The sequence below is a fragment of the Megascapheus bottae genome, chromosome 8, assembly GCF_031878675.1.
Source record: "Megascapheus bottae isolate mThoBot1 chromosome 8, mThoBot2.hap1, whole genome shotgun sequence".
NCBI classification, from domain to species: Eukaryota; Metazoa; Chordata; class Mammalia; order Rodentia; family Geomyidae; genus Megascapheus; species Megascapheus bottae.
Genome location: NC_143516.1, coordinates 55,628,656 through 55,640,953, shown reverse-complemented (window position 1 = coordinate 55,640,953; position 12,298 = coordinate 55,628,656). Strand labels below are relative to the sequence as shown.

General features: G+C 36.8%; 1 protein-coding gene across 2 annotated transcripts in view; it reads right to left on the bottom strand.

Annotated features, from left to right (window-relative positions):
• Positions 1 to 12,298, bottom strand: part of Rars2 (arginyl-tRNA synthetase 2, mitochondrial) — a 45,376-nt gene that overhangs the window by 27,912 nt on the left and 5,166 nt on the right. For both annotated transcript variants that reach the window (XM_090338456.1, XM_090338457.1), the window contains exons 3-5: positions 9,239 to 9,341; positions 6,924 to 7,007; positions 1,114 to 1,211 (exon numbers count right to left, since the gene is read on the bottom strand). In XM_090338456.1, the coding sequence (XP_090194582.1) occupies positions 1,114 to 1,211; positions 6,924 to 7,007; positions 9,239 to 9,341 (285 nt within the window). The remainder of the gene's footprint in view (positions 1 to 1,113; positions 1,212 to 6,923; positions 7,008 to 9,238; positions 9,342 to 12,298) is intronic.

Genomic DNA, 12,298 nt, shown 5'->3' with positions numbered 1-12,298 from the left:
AATGTGGCCTGCTTTTAAAGCTGGATGGTTTCACACTATCTTAGAGCCCTGAGCACATTTGAAAAGAGGTCTGGTTCCATTGCTTTGGAGACAATGTGGACAGGGAAAGATGCCTAAGCAGGTAGGTCAATAGGCTGCCTTAGAGTTCTAACTCAGTAAAACATTCAGATGAAGAAGTTACATAAGAGACCACAGGCAAATAAAAAACATTGAGTTAAACGTAACCTATAAGCATTATGTTTTTAATAATCAGGGCTGCAAACATAAGAACCAGAGTTCAAACTCTAACATTGCCCAAGAAAAGGAGAGAAAAAAGATTACAAAATTTAGAAATATTGTTTTGATTAAAAACAACAAATTACTTGAATTAATTTAGTGTTTTGGTTCTGAAAAATCTTTATCTTCTTAAATAATATTAAGGAACTCAAATAAATTTTGTTCATGAGTAATGTAATACTGCATCAGACATTAAAATTGGAAAGTATAAAATGTTTATTCATAAGACCTCCCATAATAATCAAAACTGTCTAATTTTTCCAAATTTCTAAACAGATATATCACTTCTTTCTGAATTTGAGTTGTAATTCATCATTAATTGTAGTAGATGCCTTAGTTGTAGTACCTGCCATAGTTTCAAGCAAGTTACTTGAATAAACTCATCTAGTAACTCACAGATATTGTTTGGTGATTATGCAAAATTTTGTTTTTTACTATTAAGATAAAATTAACTTAATCCTAGCTAGTTAAAAGAGCTCAAATTCTGTTCTGCCTCCAATGTCTTGTTATATACTCTTTTATGAAGAGTATATATTTATGTATAAATTATGAATTTGAAAGCTTGATCCCATGGATAGATGAGAAAATTATGGGATTTAATGAAGTATTACTTCATTTTAAAATAGTATAACAAACATATTCTGCCATATAAAATGAATAAAACAGTTCTTCAAATCTTGTTTAATTTAAAAATAACAGAGCATAATCACTAATGAGTTTGATATCCAAAAAAATTCTAATTTTAATCATGTTCATGATTTAAAGATCATAATATAATTGTGCTGTATATGCCCAAACAATTGGATTCGTAAGTATGTAAAATGGGTAGGCACTCACCTGAAGTCAATTACTATCCTCCTCTGAGGAAGACCGGAAAAAAGTTCACTTTTCAATCCATATTTTGAGCCATCTTCAATTACTTGTTGCAGCACAGCCTGAAAAATAAAACTAGAATCTAATGATACAAAAAACTTTTTGTTCTTAATTACCTTGTTACTGAGAACTAAATGTTATTAGCTTATTCTAACTTATTAAGACACTGTCACCAGCACCACGTCTAGCACTAACTTCCCTTATTGCTCAGCCACACAGTTCTAACATGAGATGATACTGATGCACCCACTGCTTATTAGACCTATTCACCTACTGGACCTATTCATCCCTCCAGGAAATCAATGATGTAGATACTTCCAGATGAGGTATAATAACCTGGCAGGCTTAGCTACCAAATTGTTTCTGTTTTGTAAAAATAATTAACCAGCTCAACCACCTGCAAGTGGTTACAATCACCTGCATTTGGTTTCATCCTGTGTGGGGTGTTTATCTTTACAAGCTTAGTTCAGTGAAGGAGAGTGCTCTCTATCAGTCCAAAGGTAGAGAGCAGCTGCTGCACTGCTATTAAACTGACTCCTAACTTGGTTTATTGAATGTTGGTGACTCTATTGCTGGGGGGGCCCAGGGCCCCCTGAAATAGCTGGGATATTACAGAGGAAACAGGAGGTTTGAGAGACTAAGCAACTGTCCAAAACCCCACAGTACAGGGTAATAACAAAGCCAGAATCAACATCTAAATTTTTTTAATATACATTATATTGAAAGGACTGTGCTAAATATTATATATATTAGCTCATTTAGTTCACATAGCAGCCTCAGAAGCAGTATTTTTGAATACTGGGAAAGAAAAGCACAGAAAAAGTTAAGTAATTTACCAAAAAAAAAAATGACAGTTATTAAGTCATGTAATGAAAACTTTCACTAGTTCTCAGTGATTATTATGTTAATGATTACTGCTTACAAGCTTTTATAAAATAGATCACAAATAATGGTAGAAATGAGTAAAATAATAATTAAATGCCTATTGGCTCTACAAGTGAAAAAAACCTCAAAATTTCAAAACATATTCTAAGTAAATTTTCAGTTAGTAACATAGAACTATTACATAATTCATTTCTTTTTATTACTGGTAATAAGTTTCTCGAAACAGGTTTTGTTTCACTTTATCTATTCTAATATTGGTTTTGTTTCACTAAGTACATTTAGAGCACTAAGTGTATTTTGAGTTCATGATGTGAAGAATTTTATTAGAACAATTTTATTATCAGACAGTTGGCTAAGATGGTCCCTAATGGAACAGCAGAAAAGACAGCAGCAGGTAGCAAAACAATACAGAACATCCAGGACTCAGAAGCTGAACATTGAAATGCCAATGCAGGAGAATTGTGAGCTTGAGGTCAATGAGGGCTATATATCATGAGTACCAGGCCAGCTGGGGTTACATATCAAAATCTCAAACAATTGAGTAGAAGGGAGTGAATCAGGAGTAGGAGAAGAAAGTACTTTGAATGCTAGATTCAAGATTTCTGTGTTATCTTCAAGCTCCCTAAACAATATTTTCCATTTAAAGCAACAATTAAAATTCAAATATATTATGTATCTGTATAAGGACAAAGGGAAAATAAGATTCTCTTCACCTTCACTGTTTAGTAGGAAACATAGAAAATATTGATAATAGAGAAGTTAAACTGAACAGTGTGTGTTATGTAACTAGGTTCTCAAATGTTTTAGAACATGTATGAAAAGAAAACTCCAAGTGAAGAGGTAGCTTAATAGGAAGGAATTCATATTCAAATTATTTTAAAACTAAAACCAACAAAATCTTTTTCAGCCAGGTAGCTCATGCCTGTAATGCTAGCAGCTCAGCAGCCTGAAATTTGAGGATCATGTAAAGTCAGGCTGGGCACAACTATTATCTTCAAATATCCATCAAAAAAGGGAAGTGGTACTATGGCTCAAATGGTAGAGTGCTAACCTCGAGCTGAAGAGCTCAAAGACAACATCCAGGCCTAGAGTTCAAGCCCCACAATGGACCAAAAATCAAACAAATAAAAATCTTTTTAATTTCCTTTGTATGTAATGCAAATAATATACAGAATTAAATATTGTTAGAATTTCCTAACAATTACTCTTCATTCACAAATTACTATGGTTTAAACAATTTTAATAAAAGATTCTCTTACAGAATTCATTTTCAAATCTTCCACTGACGGGCCGGGAGTTTGGCCTAGTGGTAGAGTGCTTGCCTAGCATGCACGAGACCCGGGTTCGATTCCTTGGTACCACATACTTAGAAAAAGCCGGAAGTGGCTGAGGTTCAATTGGTAGAGCTCTAGCCTTGAGAAAAATCCAAGGACAGTGCTCATGACTGTTACAGAGTAAGTAACAGTCATGAGCAATGTGAAATGTAAAGAGAACCAAAAATGAAGGATCACAAAGCCTGAGAGAATGCATAGTAATTAAGCTTTCCAATTTACAAGTGAACAGCTGAGGTAGTTACCAAGTTCACAAAAGGTCACAATATGGTTTTGGTTTGTTTTTTAGTTCTCCACCCATCTAAGTATTACCAACACACTTCATTCCAGCATAATTCAAACAGATCTTAATTTACCTACCTAAACCTATAAGCCATGTCCGAGAAGTCAATATAATTCAGTAAACTTTCTCAACCTGTGAGAGACTGTCTTTTTCTATCAAGGTATAGTTGCTTAAAAGTTCCTGCTTTGGCCATATAGAATGAGCTAAATGAAAGGACCTCCAGGATATAGAAACAAAAGCCATATAATGAGTGATTGCTGTCCTTAATATACTATGCTATCTCCCAACTCTTGCTGTCCCTGGTTATCTCATATTGTTACATTATTTCACCTGGTTATCTGCTATATTATATATGTGTATTTGGTTATTTGAAGTTGGATAGGGAAGGGGGAAAACAAGATGAGAGGTGAGGGTGGGAGAAGGGAAATGGGGACCAAGACATGTAGAAAGGGTATCAATCAATGTATGTGAAGTAATGCATCTTCTGTCTGGTGAATATAATGTAACCCTCCTATTAATTAAATAAAAAATATGAAAAAAAAAAGTTCCTGCTTTGGCCTAGTGGTGTGGCTTTTGTTAAGGAAAAAAAGAACTACTTTGGGATAAGAATGGATTTTAAGAATATAAGGTCCTGGGCCCAGGGTTTGGCCTAGTGGTAGAGTGCTTGCCTACATGCACGAAGACCCGGGTTCGATTCCTCAGTACCACATCCATAGAAAAAAGCCAGAAGTAATGCTGAGTCTCAAGTGGTAGAGCTTTAGCCTTGAGAAAGTCTAAGGACAGGCTCAGGTCCTGAGCTCAAGCCCAGGACAGGCACCAAAAAAAAAAAAAAAAGGAGAAAAGGTCTTATCTTAAATTGGTGTTTTTTTTCCCCAAGACAGAATTAAGACACACCAGCAGACTGTTCAAGACATAGAGTGTGGGTATATTTTGAGATTACATGTGAACTGTTGATCTTATTTCAAAATCACCCTTTGTAAATACATAGAGAGCAGATGGTGAATTTGAGCTTCACCAATCTAGGGAGAGGGGCAGGGCAGGCTGCCTTAAGGATAAATATCAGAGCAGACTGCCTGCTGTGTGCTTGCCAGATTTTTGGCTGATGGTTTACCCTTCTGTGCAGAAGCAAATTTCATCTTGCCAAGAGAATTCTTTATTCTTGTTCTAACATTGTGACTGCAATGGTTCTTAGAGAATAAAAAGAAAGTGCCTACTTACCTATATTCACATTTAAGTGTTAAGCTGTGCTCTGTACACAAATACTGATACATAAAGGTTTTTAAAGAGAAATAAGTCTAAAATTTCTAGTTTCTATCTGGAAGGCTGGCTCAAGAGTCAGAGGACTGGCATACCACCTGTAAAGTTCAAACCCCAGTACTGGGGGGAAAAAAAAAAAGCACTCATGGGCTAGGAATATGGCCTAGTAGCAGAGTGCTTGTCTAACATGCACAAAATCCTGGGTTAGATTCCTGAGTACTACATACAGAGAAAAAGCTGGAAGTGGTGCTGTAGCTCAAGTGGTAGAGCTCTAGCCTTGAGAAAGCTCAAGGACAGTACCCAGGCCCTGTGTTCAAGCCCCAGGATTGGCAATGAAAAAAGAAAAAGCAATGCATTCATTACTGACTTATATAATTGTAATCCCTCTGTATATTTTATCACCTTTATAATAACAATAAAATTTTAAAAACTGCTTTAGCAAATTAATGAATATTCCAAGTGGTACTCCTCTGTGTCTATCACCATCATCTTTTTTTCTGTGAATGTTTCATTATTTGACTCAGTTGACTAGAGTTATTTCCCAATGGCTGTCATTAGGACTTCTGTGGAAATTTATTACTACTTGGTCATTACTTTGTCCAGCCGAGAAGTGATTTAAATCATTCCCTCTTCCTTATATTCATGGAAACCACACATAACCTGAATGAAGAGTAGATTTGCTCAGTGTCACAGGAAATATTAAGTGCATCTGTGCCATACGTTATCATTCTATTGCTGTATGCTAGAATACTAAAAATTCGGTTTACTCAGTGCTTAAATTATCTACATGTGGCTCCATTATTTTTAAGCCCTAGACAATGGTTATTTGGGTCTAATGAACTTTTCAGATAACATCAAGAAACAAATTCCATATTCCTCAGGAATGAGTTACTAATTTTCTGCTTTATATTAAGATTCAGATCCTCAGTGCTGCAATGAACAGACAAGGTCCAAGCACAAGTAGCTGCACTTGAAAGCTCCCACTCTTGGCTCTTCATTGTCAATTGAGGGTGGTAGTATCAGGTTTAGAACTCAACACTTGCTAGGTAGTTATGTCACCAACTGAGCCATAGGCCCTTGTCCCCCTGCCCCTTTAGTTGAGGGAAAATTTCAATTTTTTGTCCAGGCTGGCTTGGAGGATGACCATCTACTCTTCAATAACTGTGATTATAGGAGTGCACCACCATGCTCATAATTTTTTTTTCCCCAGACAGTTTCACTATGTAACCTAGGCTGGCCTTGAACTTGCAAACCTTCTTCCTTAGCCTCTGGAGTGCTGGGAAGATAGCAATGCAGCATCACATTCAGAAATGGAAATATCTTTAATAAGGCATCTATAAACCAGAGAATATTCTCTGTATAACTGTGAAAAATTATAAAAATGCATAGCCATTATAATATTAAGTTGGTCACTAGTGGCTCACACCCGTAATCATAGCTACTTGGGAGGCCAAGAACAGGATCGTGGTTTGAATACAACATGGGCAGAAAAGTTGTAGATCTTGGTATAGTGTCATATGCAATAGATACTATGTATTCATTAAACATGTAAGTTATCTAGCATTTACCACATGCCAGGCCCTGTGCTAAAAACTAAAAATTCATCAGTGAGAATGACCTGGTATGAATGGGAATTAGAATTTGAAGAGCAAGTGACACTAATCAAATAAAAATGGCAACTATAATTTGTTCTGTATAAGAGCAGTAATACTGTGAAGACTACAAATGAAAAAACAAAAAAATAAAAAATACTACTGCCAAGCAAGGGCAGCTCAATGGCACAGCAATTTCCTAAACATATGCAAGGGTCTAGTTTCCATGCCAGCACTGTACCTGCACACATACAATGAGGAAAAATTATATAATGGTTAAGTAGGTATTAACTTGGAGCAGCACTCAGCAGCAGTGAGCAGTATGGATAAAAGGTTCAGAAAAGGAAACAATGAGTCTACAGGCTGGAGTAAGATCAGTATGGCTAAAGCAGAGCGAAAACACAACAGCCAGATAATAATTCTTACCTTTGTTAACAGTTCTCGGTTTATTTTAAAATTTACTGTCCTAGGACCAGTGCTGATTTCACTCACCACTGTATCACATTTAAGCTGAAAAAATAAATCACATAAAATAGGTATATTTTATTACAGCTTGATCTTGATCTTGGCTAGTCTCTTCAGTCTACCATGGACCTGGAAAAACAACCCCCACCCCCATCACCCCCACCCCCATCACCCCCACCCCTGACTGCAATTTTTTTTTTTTTTTTGCCAGTCCTGGGCTTGAGCTCAGGGCCTGACCACTGTCCTTGGATTTTCTCAAAGCTAGAGCTGTACCACTTGAGCCTCAGCACCACTTCCGGCTTTTTTCTACGTATGTGGTACCGAGGAATTGAACCTGGGTCTTCATGCATGCTAGGCAAGCACTTTAACCACTAGGCCAAACTCCTGGCCCCGCCAACTGCAATTTTGTATTCACATTCTCTTCTCTTGCTTTTCTTCACCTAAAATACTCAATCTGTCATGAAGTGACACTATAACTCATTCATCTTTGGGATTCTGACAGTGCCGCTGCTAAAACATTTGCACCAAGACATAGGAAGTAATCTGTTTACTTACTAACCAGCTACACATTCAACTCCCTGATAGACCTATGAAGCTAAAGATACCTGTCTTCACTGAAGAGCCACTAGTCTTTGACAAATTCCAAGAAATGGGGAAAGGGTTAAATAGTCTCGGGAGAGGAGGAGGAGGGTCATGGGGTTTGAACTCTGAGTCTGGGCATTATCCCTGGGATCTTCAGCTCAAGGCTACCACCCTACCCTTGAGACATAGCACACTTCCAATTTTCTAGTGGTTACTAGAGATAAGAGTCTCATGGACATTAGAGCATCCTTGGGCTGGCATTAAACGGTGATCCTCAGATCTCAGCCTCCTGAGTAGCTAGGATTACAGGCATGAGCCACGGTGCCCAGCAAATATTCTAATTCTACTATAGATATACTTCCTAATAAAAGTGAGAAGATTTTGTAATCAAATATTTACTGAGGGCTCTATGTTGGTGGCTCACACTTAAAATCCTAGCTACTCAGAAGATGAAGACTGTGAGGCTCCACAAAAGGTACATGAAACCTCCTTTCAACCAACGGCTGGGTGAAGTGACATAGACCTGTCCTAGTTACTGTGGCAAGCATAAAATGGAGAATTTCAACCCAGTCTATACTGACCAAAAAGCAAGAATTACCTCAGAAATAACTAGGGCAAAAGGAATAGGTGCATGGCTCAGTGCTTGGGAAACACAACGTTCAGAGTTTAAGACCACAAAATACTACCAAAAAACAAAATACAAGCTGGCACCACTGGCTTACACCTGAAATCCTACCTTCTTTCCAGGAGGCTAAGATCTGAGGATCATGGTTCAAAGCCAGCCTGGAAGGAGAGTCCATGAGACTCTGATCTCCAATTACTCACCAGAAAACTGGGAAGTGGTGCTGTGACTCAAGTTGTAGAGTACTAGTTTTGAGCTGAAGGGGACAGTGCCCAGGCCCAGAGTTCAGGCCATACAATAAAAACAACAACAACAAAAAACAAAACCCAACCCCCTCAGTTACCCAGACTCCTTTATTATGATCATTCTCTAGCTTATTTTTTTTTTTTTAGCAAGTAGAGGCACAGAAATATAGTCTCATAATGCCAGCCACGCTGGTCATGAACTCACTATGCAGCACAGGCTGGTCTTGAACTCAATTCCTCTACCTGAAGCTGCTTAAGTGCTAGGATTATAGGTAGGTGCCACCGTGTCCCAGCTTTCCCAAATAACTCTTCTGCACTAATAAAACTTACTCAAAATCTGCTTTTTGTGAGTAATGCACTAATAATTTACATTTAATCACAATTCCACTTTTAGAATACAAAACCCACCAGAAAATTTACAAATGTAGGTTTATTAAAATCATCTACTTCTGTGCAATCATGACTATTTATACCTAATTATTTATTCTCTTTTAATGCTCTTAGAAACTCATTTTAAAACTTGCTACCCACTTGTCTAATTTATCAAGCTTGATTCAAAAATTCAATCAACATCAATGTATAAAATTAATCAACACTTTACTCTCTTGTAAGTAGTTAATAAAAAAAATTTTGAACAATGCCAGTTTAAGAATGCTTCACAACTAATTTCAAATCATTGTAAACTTCTAGTATATGGTAAAACTGAGTTTAAATGGTAGCTTCCAAGATCTTACAAACAAAAATACTAAGAAATTCATGCTAGTAGACTGCTGTTGTTCCCCTTTAGCCCCTAACTTCATTAATAATGTTAAATAGAAACAAAATACCTTCTCTGCCAGTCTCTTGGCTTGAACCTGAATATCTGGTCTTGAAAGGTCACTGTTGTTTTCCAGTAAAGAATCCACAGAAAGTTGAAAATCTGCTACTTCTCTAAAGATAGATATTGAAATGAAAAAGGGATTGTGTCACCTTACAAGCATTTCTGGTATAAACAAGGACTAAGCACTGTGCTCCCAATACCAATTTCGTTTTATCAGATGTTACCTCTACAAAACCAAAGGAAAAGGAATTAGTAATTTACCCGAATTTTTTTTCTTTAAATCTCCCTTTTCTACTCCCTAATTGCAATTTTATGTTATTTCTGAAGTAGGGAGAGATTTAAAGTTAAAAATTTCTCCCTTGGGCCTTGTTGCAACTAATAAGCAGAGTTTAAAAAGCCCAGGTTTCTTGGTCTCTTTTAAAATACTGCCTCTTTCTTAATGCTTGCTAGCAGTCATCTCCAAACATAAAAGCAAAAAACATTTTTTTTTTCTTTTTTGCTAGTCCTGGGCTTGAGCTCAGGGTTTGAGCACTGTCCTTGGACTTTCTCAAGGCTAGCACTCTACCACTTGAGCCTCCGCACCACTTCCAGCTTTTTGCTATGTATGTGGGGCACCGAGGAATCAAACCTGGGTCTTCGTGCATGATAGGCAAGCATCTACTACTAGGCCAAACTCCCAGCCCCACAAAAAACTTTTTAAAATGTCATTTGAGTTTCAACATGAAGGCAAGAAGAAAAGAGTATCATTCTTAACACTCAGCCTGGTAGTTCATTAAAGGACACTGCTAATTGTACTTTTCTTCCAGGTGAAGATAAAGCAATGTAAAAATAACTCCAATGCAATCCATGAGCAACAATAATACTGGTTGATAACAGCAGTCATCTCTAAGAAGGGAGGGGATAAAGTCAACAGATTTCAGTGACTTGAACAGTATAACATTTTATTACTGAAACAAAAATTGTCACAAAAATGAAAAAGAGTTTAGAAAGATAAATTTCACAATTTAGAAGACCACCTGGGTGTTCATAACATTTACCATACTAGTTTTTCTGTGGGTATGAAATAATCCAAAGTATACAATGTACTTCCCCTTCCCTATAAGACATTTTTTTAAAAAAATTAACAAATATCTATGTAACTACCCACACTAATAGCTGATGTTCAACAGGAAACTAAAAAATTGGCAGAGTAAGATGCACCATGTTTGTCTAGGTTGTTTCACAAAAAGGACATATTCTAACAGGGACACAAATGACCACTCATAAAATTCAGGAAAATGACTAAAATTTCTGTGTGACTTCTAGTTAACATCCCATTAAAAAAAAAAAACAAAAAAAAAACCTCGTCTATAATAACCGTTAAGAATTTTCCTGGGCCAGGAGTGTAGCCTAGTGGTAAAGTGCTCGCCTCCCATGCACAAAGCCCTGGGTTCAATTCCTTGGTACCACATACACAGAAAAAGCTGGATGTGGAGTTGTGGCTCAAGTGGCAGAGCACTAGCCTTGAGCAAAAAGTGTCCAAGGACAATGCCAAGGCCCTGAGTTCAAGCCTGGCTGGCAAAAAAGAAAATTTTCCTGGGCGTGGTAGCCTCTTGAGCTACTTGGGAGACAAAACTGAATCAAAATTTCAAGCTGGCCCACCGAAAAACTAGTAAAATCCTATTTCAGTCAATAAGCTAGGTGGCCTACAACTTTGATCCCCTAATATAATAGTACTAACACTATTTTTAAATCATCTCTATAAAACCACCAAAATTCTACTGGATAACACATTTCCTGACATTACTCACTGGCTGAAAGTACAGTCATTCTTTGGTATCTTCAAGGGAGTTGGCTCTAAGACACCTTGTGGATACCCAAATCCCTAGTCACTCAAGTCCATTATATAAAAGTGTAATGTCTGAACATATCCTACATAAATTTGCTGAATACTTTAAACTCTGTATTAAATATAATATCTAATACAGTGTGAGTGTTATGTAAGTTATTGTACTATACTTTAGAAAATAATGACAAGAAAAAAAAGTCTGGACATGTTTAGTACTGATGCAGATGCAATTTCTTTTCCTTGAATATTTTTAACCAGGCAGACTAGGGGAGATGCAATACTGAAGTTTCCTACTCAAATGGAATATAAGGATACTTATAGTTATGCTAACTAAACTCACTGAAGACAGATATTTCCTTACAGCTAAAAAAAACAAAAAAACAAAAAACTGGGCCAGGAGAAGTTTGGCCTGATGGTAGAGTGCTTGCCTCGCATGCATGAAGACCCGGGGTTCTATTCCTTGGTACCAGATACATAGAAAAAGCTAGAAGTGGTGCTGTAGCTTAAGTAATAGGGTTCCTAGCCTTGAGAAAGCCCAAGACAGTGCTCAGGCCTTAAGCTCAAGCCCAGGACTGGCAAAAACAACAACAACAAAACTATGAGTAAATACTTCCTTCTAAATGGAATCTCAAAAAATGAAAACAAAACTATGCAATAGCTAAATATGGTACAACTATCCAAAGTCTTTAAAAACTTCAAAAACCTTGACTATAATCACATTTTAATCCTTTTGTTATACAATTCAACAATTTTACTTCCATAGTTAGATATAAATTTCATTAGTAGCATAGCAAACACACAGAAATATATCAGATCTAAAACACATTTTGTTTTGGGTGCTAGTCTTGGGACTTAAAATTCAGGGCCTGCGCACTGCCCTTAAGTTTCTTTTGCTCAAGGTTAGTGCTGTCTATTGCTTGAGTCATAACTCCACTACACTTCAGGCTTTTTTTTTTTTTTGGAGTAATTCATTGTATATAAGAGTCAAAACTTCCATGCCCTCATTTGCTATGAACTGTGTGATACTCAGATCTCAATCTCCTGAGTCTAGGATTATAGAAATGAGCCACCTATGCTCAGCTACCAATTTAGTTTTTTTTAAGATAAGTGGAATTTGGATGAATAGAATATAGCATAGTTTACAATTAACTTTAAGGACTATTCTATAAATTGAAGCATAACGAGTTTTCGGGTTTTTTTGTTGTTGTTGTTCATGCGGTTTGAACTCTGGGCTTGGGT